This window comes from Anguilla anguilla, chromosome 11 (assembly GCF_013347855.1).
Source record: "Anguilla anguilla isolate fAngAng1 chromosome 11, fAngAng1.pri, whole genome shotgun sequence".
In the NCBI taxonomy this organism is placed as follows: Eukaryota; Metazoa; Chordata; class Actinopteri; order Anguilliformes; family Anguillidae; genus Anguilla; species Anguilla anguilla.
In genome coordinates this window covers 19997133-20014293 of record NC_049211.1, presented here as the reverse complement: position 1 = coordinate 20014293, position 17161 = coordinate 19997133, and the positions used below count along the sequence as shown (strand labels likewise).

General features: G+C 42.9%; 1 protein-coding gene across 5 annotated transcripts in view; it reads right to left on the bottom strand.

The window, feature by feature from the left end:
• Positions 1 to 1048: 1048 nt before the first annotated feature.
• LOC118207736 (extracellular sulfatase Sulf-2-like) overlaps positions 1049 to 17161 on the bottom strand; it is a 118039-nt gene continuing 101926 nt past the window's right edge. For 3 of the 5 annotated variants that reach the window (XM_035381689.1, XM_035381687.1, XM_035381688.1), the window contains 13 exons: positions 16036 to 16211; positions 14003 to 14131; positions 12522 to 12578; positions 12073 to 12202; positions 9735 to 9942; positions 8481 to 8736; positions 8172 to 8268; positions 7920 to 8014; positions 7320 to 7379; positions 6918 to 7087; positions 6431 to 6573; positions 5662 to 5785; positions 1049 to 3635 (listed from right to left, as the gene is read on the bottom strand). In XM_035381689.1, the coding sequence (XP_035237580.1) occupies positions 2995 to 3635; positions 5662 to 5785; positions 6431 to 6573; positions 6918 to 7087; positions 7320 to 7379; positions 7920 to 8014; positions 8172 to 8268; positions 8481 to 8736; positions 9735 to 9942; positions 12073 to 12202; positions 12522 to 12578; positions 14003 to 14131; positions 16036 to 16211 (2286 nt within the window). In that variant the 3' untranslated portion in view covers positions 1049 to 2994. Of the gene's footprint in view, positions 3636 to 4193; positions 4248 to 4580; positions 4615 to 5661; positions 5786 to 6430; positions 6574 to 6917; positions 7088 to 7319; positions 7380 to 7919; positions 8015 to 8171; positions 8269 to 8480; positions 8737 to 9734; positions 9943 to 12072; positions 12203 to 12521; positions 12579 to 14002; positions 14132 to 16035; positions 16212 to 17161 lie in introns of all 5 variants that reach the window. The other 2 variants (XM_035381690.1, XM_035381691.1) reach the window with 2 other exon arrangements.

Genomic DNA, 17161 nt, shown 5'->3' with positions numbered 1-17161 from the left:
ACCATCTTCAAGGACATTCAAGATCGTTAAATGCTCCTTGTGGGAGCTAAGAGCGAGGAGCTAGGAGGTACCCAAAGGATACTTGAGCGTTTTTTCACCCAGACTTAAACTACGGTAACCTCGGCCTCTATAAACGCTGTTGTGGAATGAACACGGAATGAATATGTTCTACAGGAAAGACAACAATGACTCATCACCTTTTGTTGTTTATTAAAATTCACCTGTGAGGATTGTATGTTCCCCTGCCATGATCTGTCCTTAATCCATAGATAGACTGCGATTGCATCTCAGTATACGTATTCAGTTATAGTTATTACAGCTGGTAGACAGCCAGTAATTGTTATTTATATAGGAATTGCTGTAACTTGTATTTAAAATAGTACCTTCTGCTGTGCACTTACACTGAATTGCATTGGAAATATAAGTGCATAGTATAACAGCTTTGCAAATTATACTTCTGGCTGAGCTAAATTTGATAAGAGCCAATTAAATGTACACTTTTCTCTTCATAACCCAAGTGAAAAAATATTATTTTAGTATTCCATAATGGCAGAGTAATAGCTCAAGTACAATTGAAGTGTACTACTTTATCCTTCTATCATACTAGAAGTATAATTCAAGTTTATACTATACTCCTATATTAAAGTATGCTGAAGCATATTATTTTTCATACAAATAGGTATTAATTTTATAAAGAATTGTGTCAAAAAGCTATAGCTGCACACCTTTGTAACTCATCAGTTATTTTGTGTGTGTATAGCCACAAGTATAAATACATTAATACCCTGATGAGCATAAGCAGGACTCTTTCGTTCAAAAGTTAAGCATCAAAATGATAATAAAAAACCTTAACTGTATAAGATGCTTAGAATAATTTGTGAAAAACCTTCAATTTAATCTGCATACAACAGATATATTATACTGTTTAACCAAGTGACCTTACCGACCTGTTCTGGAAGTCTGGTTGGACAGAGAGGTAAGAATGAAGACACAGTCACAGACACACCAATTCAACATGCAAAAGACCAACTGTAAAAAAAGACACCAGGGCATTCAACACTTTATTCACAAACTAATAACTGCTATCAAATGTTCACTGGTAAACCAAAGGAAACAAAAATATATGTATGATAAATCTATGTACTGTACATGGCATTGTTATTTAAATTGCCTATTTTTTCACATACAGCAGTCCTGTTAAAAGTGCTAATGAAAAGTCTGCATTCCTTCCTTCCTCTATATTTTCTTTCTTTGAAGGAATATAGGGACATAGTAGTTCATGTCACAATGTTGTAAAAACATTCAGTGGGGGGAGTTCCTTTGACAGAAAAAGCTGTTCATTTAGGATGTGCCTTATGACCAAAAATGAAGCTATAAAAATCATAAGGCAATACTACAGTTGAAAAATTTTGTAATATCCATGATACAGAACACATTGTTGGATAAGTCATTTAGCCTCTTTTGTGTATTATAAAATATATTTTAACATTTACATGAATTGCAAAACATACATTCAAATACATACAGCAATTTAATATATTTGTTCAGACTGTCATAGCACCATGTATAGCGAGAACAAATAACCAGGAACAGCAATCTAATGTTAAAAAGAATGTGACATTTGTTAAACACACTTTTTTTATTTTTAATTAACTTTTTTTCTATGGAAAAGATGCAAATAATATGAAATTCACTAATGGAAATACAATGTGTGGTCCATGAAAACATAGATAATCTTTCTGATAATGGACCATTAAAAACAAGGATGTCCTGTGTGTCTCAGACAGAATAAATCAGACAGAGCTACGTTTTTTTCTAGCTCTGATGTTTGGCTGGGGATCACAAAATGGAGTTCAGGAGGAAGGACCCTCTGTGAATCATGACCAGCCTCCTCCAGACATTCTCTTTGACCTTTGGCATTGTCAGTGTGCGGGGATGAGCTCATGAATGAAGTGACTAGACCGAGCATGATTAAACTTGGGTTCTCTGGGGCTTGTTTCTTGGTGTACGCCAGCCCACCCTGTTAAAAGGAGACAGACACGGTCTTCCGGTACGATCTTCCCACTTGCTGCTGCTTACTGAGAAATGTACCTCTCTGGGAAAACTTATCTTCAGAAAATGCTGATATGAGGACTTTTACTTGATTAATTGACAGAAAAAAAATGAATGGAATTAACAAATAACAAAAATACAATACACCTCAACAAGGTACTTTTGCCAGAATTAAATGCATTAGTTTCTAAAAGGTAAACTGCAACACTGAGATGGCACTGAGAAAATAATCTTTGAGTGAAAAATTGAAAACCACCCCAGCTCATACGCACCACCATTTTCTCCTCTGCCCTGGTTGTGTTTTACACAAGGGGGCATGGAAGAGGGCGTAGGGTTTGGGATTCATCAATACAATCTCATACATTCTACATACATTTTACCGTTCTTGGGTGTGGTTTAGCTTTAGCTTCATGGTCTCAATTCAAAGTCGAAGGCCAGACGTCAAAATCTGTAAAATCAATGTGCCAGGTACACAACTGGGCTGTGGGGGGAGTCACCACAAGGATAAAAGAAAAAGGCAAAATCAAGTATGAACACAATACAAAAACCTTTCCATGGAATCTGACAAATATCATAACAAAACATGTTTTCCCTCCCCCCCATCTCCCTAAATGTCTGTTACATAACAATAACAAGTGTCGCATTTCAAGCCTAGATGATCTCCTGGTGAAGTCTCTCACTCATCTCTCCAGTTTACAGAGGGGTACAGGCAGTAACAGACTGCTTCCCTGGAACTGTGGGAATTCTCAGTGTGGGCTATGGGAGAGGAAACTGTCCTGTCATTCTGGGGCCTGGTCATTTTGGAGCGGCGTCTTGTAATAAGGATTTTGAAGGTGCGGAATCAGGGAATTGATGTCATGACAGTATCACATTTGTAACATGGCATTTCTTCTGCTGTTTTTGGGGCTGAATTAGCCAGAAGGAGGAGGAGGCGGGGTTGGTTCAGATAGCAGCCTCAAATATTTCCTCTTGAACAAAGTTGGTGCAGTCACAGGGGGTGCTGTTTGCCCTCCGATGGGATGGCTGCCCCCTCTGAGGCTCTGGCTCTTCCTCATCCTCATCCTCCTCCTCCAGGCTGAGCTGGCCGTCCTCCAGCAGTTCATTGAGGAGGGAGATGGAATGTGCCCAGTTGGCTCCGCCCTCCTCCTCGGGAAGGGCAGCGGGAGAGGAGGGAGAGGGCGCCCCCTGGCTGAGCCCCAGGGCAGTGCGCAGGGTCTCCACGCCGGCCTCCCGCAGCAGGAGGGCAGGCGTGGCCAGGGTGGTCAGGTAGAGGGCAGAAGCGGATTGGCTGGTGGAAGACACCAGCGTCTGACCCCCAGCTCCTTCCCCTCCCGGCACTCCCTGGTGTGGGCGGAGGTGTCTGTCGGCATGGTTGAAATTGCCCAACAGTGCAAACATTCTGTCCACGGCCCCTCCAAAGTTGGTCCAGTCCTCCAGGCTCACGTTGAAGTTGAGTTTGAGATCATAGGCGTGCTCGTCAAGTCTGTACAAGGTTTCAAGTTCTAGCCAGTTGGTTTCCCCCGGAAGGTCCAGGTGGAGGGGTTCTGGGGCCCTAGCCCTCCCATCCTTCCCAAATCTGTCCTCTGGTAGGAAACAACCACAAAACACAAAGAAGTATATCACTGCCATGGATTAGGCTTCTGCTTACATTTCCACACACTTTTTATGGCCCGCATAAAACCCAATCCATTTTGTGCAGAATCCATTTTGCTCATGATTTTATAAAACTGGCCTATTCGAGATATTTTATCACCACTGCTTTCCTCTACATGGGCATAGAAATGATGGTGGGAATATTTTAACGCCAGCCAACTTAAATGAAAAGAAAGTACTCCAAAAAAAAAAACACATGAAAGACGAGGAAAGTGATGTAATTTTCAAGGCCGAGGGACGGTCCCCTCTCTACAGACGAGAAGTGACCGGAGAGAGAGAGAGAGAGACGTGTCTGAGATGAGAAAGGACAGCAGTAGTCCACATGGTCCACAGCTTCATGCAGAGAAGAGACAGAGAATGGTTACGGTGAACTGGCCCAGATGCAGCATGCAGCTAAACCCACTGCCCCGGAAAAGAAATGCAAGTTAAAGCAAAGGGGAGGCCAGGCTGGCAGCGGGGTCGCGGGGGGCGGATGGGTCCAAACTCACAGCGATTTGGAGGTGGGCTTCTTCACTTTTGGCCATTTTCGACGATGAAACTGCCTGATGTACAAGCAACAATAAGACAAACTGTTATGCTGCCCCCTCAAGCGAAAGAGAGAGAAGCTGCTGACTGGTAGAGTAACCCCCTGGTTAAAAGCCCGGATTACAAACCCTCTTAACAGCGAGCAATCATGCAAGATGCAGAGAGACAGCACACAGAAATTCCTTTGTGTTCATATAAAACTTGTTACATTAAATGTGGTGTGTTTTTAATGTTTTTTTTAAATAAAAAAAAAACTAATTTTGGTATTGGTGCCAATCAAAAGCTTTGGATAATGATTTGGTGTTAAGACTTGCAGTGCAGAGAGAATTTAATTTAATGAGCAAAGATACCTGTATTCATCAAAGCTGCTTCGCTCTTTACCTCCTGAAGAAAAGACAATATCATCAGTTAGAGAATAGAAACACAAATTACTGAATTAAGGCAAAGTCTAAAATCTAGCCTTAGTGCCTTTAAGGCCAGATTCTATGTAACTGCAATGCATATTGTCCTCAGGAGTAACAAACTGAAGCAAGTCTTACCTTCTTTTGATTGGACAATGCTCTTTGTATTAAATGCAGCGACAGCTGAATTTGAGTTGCTCTGCATTTTTCAGAAAGAAAGCAACCTTTGCTTAAATTGACTCTAAAAACAGGACAAAACGCATTGCAGTGAGACTGTATCTGGGCCTAACAAAAATGTCCTGTGAGACAGACCAATTTGTGATTGTGTCATCAAACATTTCACTTAGAGGATTTTTAATTGTCCCATAGGACATTTTTGGAAAAATGTTAAAGACCAAATAAATAGGTTTAGGTAAATGTGAGACACAAAAACACATACAATATGAATTACTGACCCTATCATTAACTTCGTTATTGAATAATCTTTATTTAAGATAATTATTTTGGCTACATTATGGTTGTAAATTGTAGTTCAGTCTAATTAAATCTTTCTTCATTATAATGTACTAGGAAGGGTTTATATTTTTCATAAGTGAATAATATGTGCTTAATATTAATATGATAATATTAATTAAATAAAGTTTTGTTATTTTAATGTTTAATGTTTATTTATTACTCCAGTGGGAAAAGTAGAGACTGAAAAAATAAAGAGAACAGAAAGCAAGGCGGGGCTTTGGCCTGGTGACTCGTGAGGATGGCGATGATGGGATGCTGAACAGACTTCACTCCTCCAATCACTGGCCAGGGGTGTGTCCATCGAGGAAACACCCTGCATGTGTACATCATGCGTGTGCGTGTGTTCTCCATGTCACTGCATGCCTCATTTTTTCTGAGTGTGTGCTTGTGAGAGTATAGAGCGCAGTGTGTGAAAATGAGTGTCTGTGAGTGTGTGCATATGAGCATGAATGTATGTGTGCATGTGTGCGCACGTGTGTGTGTGTGTGTTCATGTGTGTGTGTGTGAGACTCACCGATCTCAAGGTTACGTGTGCGGGGATTACACTGCTTGTGACCCTTGCAGCTGCGCAGTTCCATCAGCTGAACATGCAGCTGGTTGAGAACATGGCGGTCCAGTGTATTCACTGCATTGATCAGCTGCAAACAGAGAGAAGAGCAGTCAAAACACAGCACTGTAGGTAGACAGAGAGGGTCTGCCTGACTGTGAGTGGGGCCACAAGGGAGGTCAGCCATGTGCATGTATATTCACCATCATCATGACCTTAAGATCAAAATATTTAAAAGACAGTAGTCCATATCAGTTTAATCAAAGTGACATTAAAGCTTGAAGCCAGAAAAACGAGCCAATATAGACCATTATTTGATCTTGGCTGTATTTGAACATAAGCATTTGTGCCTTAAGGCAGTTCTAAGTTCTGGAAAGAAGTGGGCAGATCATTGTTGCCTGTGCCAGAATTGGTTTATTTTGGTATTAAATGAGAAGAGGTAAAACTAAAAACTTCACGAAAACTTTAAAGAACCACATTTTCTTAGCAACTATGACTATGACTTGTTTTGACTCCAATCTTGATTAAGATTCAACAGTTCCCATCCTGAACCTTACGCCACGTCATGTCTGTGAATTCCCACTTGGAAAAGAACAATAGCCTTCCTGAAGAATGTTGGTGGTATTTATAGTAATGTTACGGTTATCATTAACTAAGAATGTTACAGGGGCGTACCCCTGGATGTGAGAAAAAGCAAAATAGATGAGTCAAATGAAGAAAAACACCTCAGGCATACCTGGTAGGGGTCAGTGTTGAGGTCGAAGTACTCCAGGAACCCTGTGGCGAATTCACAGAACAGGAAGTTGTGCGTCTCGTTGATGGTTCTCATGCACCAGTATGTGTTGTTATTGGCGCTGGTGCAGGCACAGAATGGACCCACTGCAGCAGGAGCAGAGAGAGCAATGTGAGGAACACATCAGGACATATCATATCACATGGTCACAATCAGGCCTATGTCAAATACAGATCTGAAATACTCTTATGGCCAAATTTTATACATTCCTGCAGATCCCTGAAAAAAAAAAAATAAAGATAAATATTTACTCATCAAATCACACAATCATGCGAAAGCCTTTTTGTCTGAATATAGATGAAAATAGACAGATTCAGTACTCTTCAGGAATGTTGATTTTAGGAATTTAAGAATTTTAAATAATCACAATACGGGCTGTGTGACCATTTGGATAAGGGTGAGGATTGGCTGCAGTGCTGCACTGCCTTACTGGTCCAGAAGGGGGCAGTCTGCCAGTGCTGGTTGTCGTGGGTGAAGCAGGTGAGGCCGGGCATGCTGCAGGTGTCATTGTTGCGCAGTCGTTTCAAAAGCTTGCGTAACTTCTTCCGTCTCTTCTGTTCTTTCATAATCCACAGCTTTTTGTCTTTATCCTGCATTTTCCTGATTGGGAGAAGAGCCACAAACATCCATAAATCAGTATTACGCACACAAACACACACACTTGCAGATCCATGCACACACACACACATGCATACACACACACGCACACGCACGCATGCAGGCACTCACATACACACACAAACACACACTCACAAACCCATGCACACACACACACACACACACACACACACACACACATGCACAGTTGTGTATGCAGCATTGTGATCCATACCTGAATGGGTGAATAGTGCCTCCTTTATGCCTGAGCTTGCCCTTGTGTTTAGACTGGTACCTGAAACACAAGGACATGGAGGACATTGGCATGTAGTCAAGGAGTCTCTGTGAACCACTGATGGAGTGAATACTGACTGCCTATACTGAGTCGGCATTGACTGTGTGGCTGTAATTCTGCTTTTGTGCTGTAAATAAAGACTGTTCAAATGCGATAAGAAATACATTCCCAAAAGCTGGTGTTGTACTCTGAAACAGCACTGCCAAAGATGGCCACAAGGGGGACACTAAATATTGTACTCAGAAGATTACCACAAGCTGTACTGTCACAGCAGAATGTAATGTATTTTAGTGAAAGGTAAAGAAAGTCATGGGGATCAGTCAAATATACTCCCAGGATGATGCCTCAAGGTACATGGAGCAGAGCCAACATATGGAATCAGACGAGGTGGTGCTTGTGCAGCATTTTCTAACATACTGGCACAGGGAGTACTTTAGAATTCACAGACACAGCTATGGGGAGTGAATCCCTTCCCTCCTCAAATGAGGGGGGATGGCAGAGTTAAGTGTCACTCAAGCGGTGGTGGTGTAAGACACTTACACGTATCTGTTGCAGTCACACTCCCCAGGCCGCGCCTTCTTTAGGTGACCTCTGACCTCACGCAGGTTCTTTATTTTTGTCTGCAATGTTTCAATCTATGTAACACACACACACACACACACACACACACAGATTTAGAAGATGGCACTGCATAAAAACATGTAATATCATCAGCCTCTACAGCTCTCTGTAACATTACAAATCCATGAAAACATTTATGAGATCAGAAACCCTGCGGAGATAGGGCAGTACCTCATGGTCAATGTGCAGTTTGTGGTCCTTCCATGCCTGCAGTGACTTGTACAGGCCCGTGTCACATTTGACTGTGTCATTTGACAATATGGAGCACCTGGGGAGGAGGGGACAGCACCATTTAGCTGCTGTGCGAAAATCATGGACATCACTTGCGTCTTACACCCCCTGCACAGGTCTCTCAGTGAGAAGGGAACTGAGCTTGATGCAAATCAATGTTACCACTGTACTGACCCCATAACTATAAATACAATAGTCAGCACACAAACATATTGTACACACACACACAAGTACACAAACAACACTCGCCTGTGTGTGACCTTGATGGATGAGGGTACTATGAGGCTGTTGCTGCTTTTGGGGCCGATAGTCACACCCATGCCACTGAACTCATCCTCCTCCTCCTCCTTGCGCCTCAGTATTATTTCACTGGTCTGGCTTTGGTTCCTGGGGGCCACAGGCTGATACCCGTCCTCCAGGTCCACGGCATAGAGTTCCCCATCCATCTCCATGGAAACGGAGCGAGATGAACGGTTTCGGGAGTAGTTCTTACTGCTCTTCAGCTCTGCCAAAACGGGGGCATCAAATCAACATAAGCAAATTCATACAGAAATGCAGAAGGCTTAAACAGATGACGTCACATTTATGGAAAATGAATATGGAGGTGAAGTTTTTTTCAAATTTCACAGGTGCCTCTGCTGTAATACCCTTGAAAAAGACACTTGAATTACCACTCTATTAGAAAAGTATATCATTTTTATTATCCAGGGTAATGTTTCTGTTGACCACTAGATGGTAGTGAAGATTTGTGTGTGCTCTTATTCACTCCAGCACTTCTTGACTCCAAGCAAAACAAGTATTTTCAAATCTTTACAAATAAGATCAGCAATACATGGTCAGAGTCAAAAGGTATGGTATTTAAATTTGCAAAAAATAAAAATAAAAAGTAGTTTTTATTTTCTATGGCTTATCAAGTCTGCAAGAAGCTAGCACCTTTCCCGCCATGCTTGGAGCAGCTGATGGGTTTAATTTGCTACCTGTAATTTGTGAAATATCATGTTGCAGGAAGACAAAAAGACAGTGTGTTTGTGAGAGCAGACCAGACATATGATCTCAGTGCAAATCAGACATGGATTTGGAGATCAACAGCACAAAGAAGACAGAGACCATTGAGAGCATTACTTTAACATCGTTAACAGGAGGATTAATCAGATTTATAAAAGAACAAAGATTGCAAATCCTCTGCAACTGATCTCTGAGACTGACCCTGGAGCAGACAGCGTTCATAAGCAGATTCCAGAGAGCCCCCGCCCCGGCCGCCCCGCATCGTGATTATTTTCATAATGACTTGTTTGCAACATTGAAAAGATTTATGAATACAAAATGGCGTTGTGGAGGCACATAAACCTGCCGTGTGCCCCTCCCTAACCACCTCAGCATCAAACCAGAGTACCTACTGTGTTGTAAGAAAAGCATATACAAATTTAAATTTGAATTTGAATTAGTAGGCGGCTCAGGGAACAAAACGGAAGACTCAGGGAGGAAATGCCTCGTTCCACTCACTCTTCTTGGACAACAGCTTCTTCTTCTTGAAGGGGCTCATCCGGAAGGTGGGGAAGTCACAGTCGCAGCCATCCGGGTCCGAGTTGCGTCTGTAGAACGGCGGCTTGACGCTGGACGGGCCCTTCTTGCGCGGGGCAGACAGACTGGCCATGCCCTTACACTTATAGAGCCTCAGCTTCCCAGAGGGGTCCTCCACACACTGCCACTTCTACAGAGAGAGAAAGAGAGAGAGGGTAGAGGGAGAGCTACTTTTAAAAAGAGATTCTGGTCTTGGCTGGTTATAAATACACACACACACTCACACACACACACATACAATACACACATAAATGAGCAGTCACAGAAGAGAAAACAGCTGATTTGTGATACAACCCTGAAACCTCGGCACCTCTATTGAATTAAGTTTAAGAGAGTAAAAATATTTGGTAATTACTGTTAATTAGCAATGTAAATTGACACACAGGTGAGAATTTGGGTATTCCTGCAAATAATGCCTAAATCACTTTGCTGGTGGTAATTTTGTGTACAGTGTTGCAATTACTGTATCATGGGGAGTGCATCTGCTGAAGCTCTCTAATTACCTTTTTAATTTCAGATATTTTAATCACACCCAGAAAGATTTAAATTTCCGGTAATTAATTCTGCATGTTCTGCCCTACAGTCAAAGAAGACAAATGGATCTCTGCAGAGCAAGTCTACAGTCATCTCCTGTTCTGAAGAAGGATGAGCCTCAGAGTGAAACTTGTTCATTACATTACATGGCTAGGCCTGCTGAGCAACAGGGTAACACATGCAGCTTGTTTTAGTGGGCCAGTACAGGGGAGTCTTCTTTCTTAACTGAACGTGATGCAATACTTGTGATGAAACTGTGCTGAAGGTCTTTGAAATAACATTAAACTGCAGCCTGGTCACCACGTGGTCAATAAGAGTCACATGTGAGTCTTCACCTCCCGCATTTAGGCTGCATTCACAACCTGGACTTTCATTCAAATCATCCCCTGCCTCAATTGGCTAAATCATTGCTGCTCCACCCTAATTGGCCTTCTGGTGCATCACCCACAGCAATGAATGAGGTGAGTTACTGCCTACTGAGTTACTGTCAAAGCCCAAAGGCCCTTGATTAAAATGCAATGGATTTTTCGTCTTCTTCTCATTATTATTATTATTTCATCTTGGGTTTTGCATCAATAAAATACTTAAGAAATACTTAATGGAGGTGGTGAGATGATACTAGGGTGATTACCACTGCAATAGAAATAATCACCAATAAATAATCACCATTTCCCTCCGATACTCTAAAAAGGTTATTTACTCATACAAATGTGGTGTAGGTGGTAAGGCGGTGAGCAGGGCACTATAAAATATTTATGAGATTTATGAGAATTTTTATATCTAGAAATAGATCCACAGAACAGGCTGTCATCTGGGCTGAGCTTAGTCACCCAGCAACACTTGTGTAGACCGTCTGCTTCAGGTTCTGAAATCCTCCTCCTAATCAGCCACTACGAGCTGTGACACCTGTTCCCCTCTCAGGTGCTGAATGAACAGGAAGAAGGAGCAGAAGAGACTGCTTCTGTATCCTTCTTATAGTAAACTGCTAAGCACTTGTTGTATACCTGATGATAAAATTTTAGATTTTCCAAATATAAGTGCTGTGATGGAAAATAAGGAAAGACCGGGATGAAAGGAAGGGAAAGAGAGCAAGAGAGATTAATTAAGAGAGAGTTAATTAATTCATTCTGAGGGGGCCCTTGGTGGTTTAGATGGTCTGGGAGTTAAATGGTCATATTGATAGATATGTGAACTCGGCAGAACAGACCTGTATCCTTTCCCTCTCTCATTAATGCCAGATATTCTTCTGAAGTCTGGAGCTGTCTTTGGGGACAGCTGATTCTATCTGCCATTAGAAAGTGTTACAAGACAGCCCTTCTTGTAGCTAATCACCCCAAACATCTCTCTCTTACCAAATCTCACTCTGCTGGGACATGCCCTGACTGACATAAAACCCTCTTGAAGTCTCTGTGATTGACTCCGTGTAAATCAATGATCTTTCACTATTCAAGGATCACAGATGTTGAGAATGTGTCTGTAGATGCAGAATGAATGTGATGTAGAACTTCAGTCTTGGCTGTAACATGAAATTCATATTGAGAAAAGTATTGTACATACATTGTGATGCGTGTGTGTGCATGTCCACGCACATATTAAAAATATTAAATGGATTCAGAATCCAAAAATGAAATATGTGTTGCTATGTATGTCTGAAAGAGAGCAGAAATAAACTACAGGTATATATGATATATCCTATATGTTGGTGCGGATTCAGGCAGAATTCTACCTGTCCCAGCTGTTCACAGGGTGTCTGGTACTCCGCGCGCTGGCACAAATCCTTCACTCGCTGGTACTTGGGCAGGAAGTTCTCCTCCTGGGCCACATCCTTCCCATCATCCCGCTTATGCAGCAACTTCCTGTAAGAAGTGGAGCGTGCCATATAGGTCAAGTGTATCCTGTAGACATATCCAGCTACATTGCATATTAATGTGTTTTCCCCCTTGAGTTGAGAGAAAAAAACTTTCCATTCTATCCCTCGGAGCAGAGAGGAGTTGTGGTTATTGTGATGCAGACCATCTAATTGAAAAACTAGTGCTGTATAGGAACCACCTCCTGCTGCACATGACTGTACTGGGAGATAAAAGCTCTGCGATATAGTAAATGGGCCATATTATTCTCTGTGATTCGAAGCCTGAAAAACAAATTCCAAATGCATGATTAATTTTAACTACTTACCCCCTCTCTACAAGGAACGAGTCTCTCCACACTTTTCCCTTCTTGTTAAACTGGAATCTGAAATTAAATGGAAGAAACAAGATGTCATCCACAATTACACAATTTATGATGGAGCACATCCAAAGCTGACAGAGCTGTGGGTAGTTCTGCTCTATCCGCCGACAGCAACAAAGCCATACGGTCCTGAGTTAATAAGACCTTTAGCACACACAAAACCAATAGCATGACCAATAGCATGACCAGGCTCCAAGTGTGCATGTCGCAATGACATAAAACTGAGTGGCTACATTTACATGCACACCAATACCCTGATTATTGGGAGTAATCAGTTTATGCCCGTATTTAGATTTTTGCATACACATGGATATAAGTAACGCGATTATTCCAATAGTCAAGTTTACATGATTTTTTCCGTAATCAGTTTTTTCTCGACGGAAGCGATGTACACAGCATCCATGCTTGTTTTCATCTGGGACTTTAGACTTCTCCATGACGTGCAATTTCAAAAGGCCAAAAGAAAGCAGAGTAAGACATGTACATGCACAAAAAAAACAAAAGATTGGGCAAAAATCCAGGTGTCTTAACTGGATTTTGAATATGCTGATTATGATCTTACACCAATAAAGATAATCAGATAAAGGCCTGTACATGATCATTTCATTAGATAGTATATTGCCACGACTGGGGTAAGGTCACAGTATTAGTGTGCATGTAAACACGTCCACTGCAGTGTACATTATATTGCACTGGCAAAAATAACAAGACAAAAAAAGACCTTCCTTTTGACACCTGACCTTTCCTGACTCTTCTAATATATATGAGGCATTGATCAAGCAGATCTCTGTGTCTCAGATCTTGGTCAGGAACCAATGGGAGCCAGCCCGCCTCCCATCAGAGGGAGAGAGGAGTGAAACTGCCAGAAAGCCATGTCCTGCTTTACCCAGACCATCGCCGTCTCCTGTCCCCACCAGCCTATTTCAAGCCAGGCAAGACAATTTATTTCTTATTACATTCAGGAGTGCAAAGAGACTGGGTCTCCATATTGGAAGGCACTCACCGCCCCCCCACCCCACACACACACACACACACACACACATACTCTTTCTCTCCTCCCCATCTGCACACTCACATCCCCAGTACAATTCTCTCCAGTATTACCACATGTATCGATGCTGCGGCGTCTTGGAGAGATCGAGGGGGATTATTTAATGTCTGCTCTTAATGAAAGCAATATCCAGGCAAGCAAAACAGTATTGCCGGGGAAGTAATTTCAGTAGATGCCATAGCAACACAAATCCAAGCCAATCTGATCTTTTATTCAGTGCCACAGTTCACAAACGACAAGGAACACAAAGTAAAGCCTTAAACCATATTCACACACAGACTGGCATTTCATTCCACACATGACCCACACATGCCCAACACATGGGACTGTCCTTGAAACAGCCAGGCAGTTTTACACACGACCGGCCCTGGCCCACCTGTTGACCGGCCTCTCGGTGTCCAGCAGCTTGAGGACAGACTTGCCGTCCATGTCAGGAGGGATGTCCATGCCGGCAATGTCGAGAATGGTGGGCGCCAGGTCAATATTCAGCACGATGTGAGGGTTGCTATTGGAAACGCAGAAGTGAAAACGGAGAAAAAAAAGAAATCAAGGACACTCAAAAACTGACCGATGTAATCCGAAATGTCAACTCATTTCAGCAGCAGGAAGTCTTGGATGAGCAGTGCTGGGCAACAATGAGGGACTGCAAAGCCACGAGACACAGGGAGGAAAATCAGCAATGTGCCAGCGGAAGGGTTATCTACAGAGGTGATACATGCCTTCAGGAACAGAACCATGGGCTCCACCACGAGGGAGATTACGCAGACTGACAGGGACCTCTAGCCATGCTGCGAGAGAGTGGTGGTGGAGTCTAGCACTCGACTACAGGAAACACTCCTAACTCCCTGAATAATGGCCAAAGGCATCAATTCACTTGATTGGTCAAAACCTCTGTAACATTCACATAAAATTATGATGTCATACTTATGGTACCTCAATGGACGTACTCAAGGGGCTTGGCTGCTTATTTTAAAATGAACTACAACCAGCAGTTTCTACAGTGGTAGGGTAGGGCATTCAAGTTTACTTCACTGAGGCATATTCTGGGGACTTTGTCATTCCCACTGCAGTAGCTTCCCTTGTAAAGTTCTCTGGGAAAACAAACAGTAGGAGGAAAGCAGATGCTGGGCTGCCTCCAATAAGCCTGAGATTATCATCCATCAGGCCGGATACACAGTGCCTGTCTTCCACATCCCAGCAACACACTAGCCAGTGATCTGATGAGCGGGAGAAGGGACAGAACCAGCTTACTGAGTTTCTAAGGATTACTCAGGCCTTTTTCCAAGACCAAGGTGGGGTGTTGTAACGTGGGGGGTCAATAAGACTCATTATGAGAGACAGATAATCCCCTTCAAACACTAAACACATTGACATATTCCACACCCCCTCCAACCCCCGTTCACTCATCCTGCGTGCTTGGAAAAGACCCTTCTGCCTATGGGGGACCTAGCCACACTAAAGTGAAAATCACCCAGTAGCCATGTGAACCACTTGTGCTTGTATAATCTTCTTAGCAGCGAACACTTAACAGAAACACCCACATAAACAAAGGTTAATGTTATTACAATGCAGAGAACAACACGGGGGCCACAGGGGGTTTGTGGGTATGTGGCTCACACGGTTCTGAAGGACGCCCCGGCCCACATAATTGGGTTCCGCTCCAGATAGGCAGCGAGGTCAGGGAACTGAATTAAACAGGTTCGGATTACCAATCTGATCCCAGGTCCCTGGAGAAGTCAGACTCTCCGTGCTCAGTTGCGCCGTTAAATTAAATGCATAAAAGCACTGAAAACAAGAAGCAGAAAATAATACAGCAGCAGCAACTAAAAAGTCAGTTCCGTAGCAGCATAGCAGATGAGGATGTCCTTTAGTTTGACTATAAATAGACTGCAGCCTCTCCCTCTCTACGGTGCGGTAATCCTGCGAGCGGACCCATGGGACAGCCCTGCAAATGTTCGGAGGATTTGAGATAATGCTCCAGTTGTGCGCACAGACGCTGACATTCAGCAGACAAGAATGCAGTTTAACCCTTTGAAGAGTGGGTTATTCTGAACGCTTTTTTCAAATTTCTAGGAGTGTTCTAGAACTCCAGCGTTATCAATTAACCAGTAGTGATTGTGATTGATCTCACACCTTAAAGGGTTAAAGGAAAAGAGGGAGCAGAGGAGTGCAGAATCACAGGGCTCTCATCTTACTGCAGGTTGGCCCTGCCGCAGTAAATTTAGTCCAGACAGATTTGGGAATGGGAATATCAGAGGATGTTTAAAACGAACAAGTGGAAGGAGAAACATCTGCTGCGCTATTAGAGGCAAGGGTACGATAAATTACACGAGTGGGTGGGATTTAGACAAAGCAGAAAATCCGAAAACCTTTTCAAATGACCGGGCATGCAGACAATCAAACGCTTACATGGTTCCTGCTTCTACGTTGGGGCCTCGAATGTAGAACGGCACGCGGATGTCGAACTCGTAGGGCATGGACTTCCCCTTGACCAGGCCAAACTGGCCAATGTGGTAGCCGTGATCCGCTGTGTAGATGATGTACGTGTTCTCCAGCTCCCCGGTCTCCACCAGCATGTTGTAGACCTGAGACAATGACAGGTGTGTTATAGGCCTGCGAGACAACAGGGAGACTGGACATGTGGAACAAGGAGGCATGTTGAGATGAGAGAGGGATGCTGAAATCTAACAAGTGCTAGTTATAAATACACACAAACTATGTTCCCAGTTTGTGACACTGATACACGTTTTACACGACTGACACAATAGAAACTATGTCATTTATTAAGGACATTTATCAGACTCAGCCAGTACAATCCAGTGACACCTGCACACAATTCTATCTTGTACTGTGCTATCCATTATACAAGGTTGGAGGGTACAAAATTATCATTCAGTGTAATCCATTTTCTCATTACAAACAAGATATGTGGCTGGGAAAACCCATAAAACAGAGCGATAGAATTAATCATGAGGGTTTGCTTTAATAGCAGACTGTCTTTATGAGCACTTGAACTGTTGTGAACCCCATTCCAGGCAATGGTTTTTATGGTCATACCACTGTAAAAACCGAAGTTACTTAAACCCAGTGGTTCAAAATGCAGGAGCTGTAAGGCTCTTTAAACGAGGCGTACAAGAAACATGTATGTGCTTCTGTGGAAACAGAATCATTTGCTCCAGTAAGCAAAGAGCAAGTCACGGTCCATAATTTTTCAGTGGGGTGCTTCAAACAACCTTAGCTACTGTGACGCCGTGATAAATCTGAGCAGTCTTCCTGTGTTTACTGCATACATTTAATCTCAGCGAGGCTTGTTTCCCCCACCGGAAGTTAATTGAATCGGATTTACGGGCCCCGGGGTAATGCCGTGCACCGTGCAATAAAGGCCAGGGAGCATCAGTCACCCCAAACAGCAGGTGACACAGGAGAGATCCGAGCACCCCGCCTTCGCGCACACTGACCAGTGAGCACGTCTGCAGCGGCTCTGATTTACAGACAGTACGACCGAGGAAATGAATCTGCTCACCTTGCTTATCCC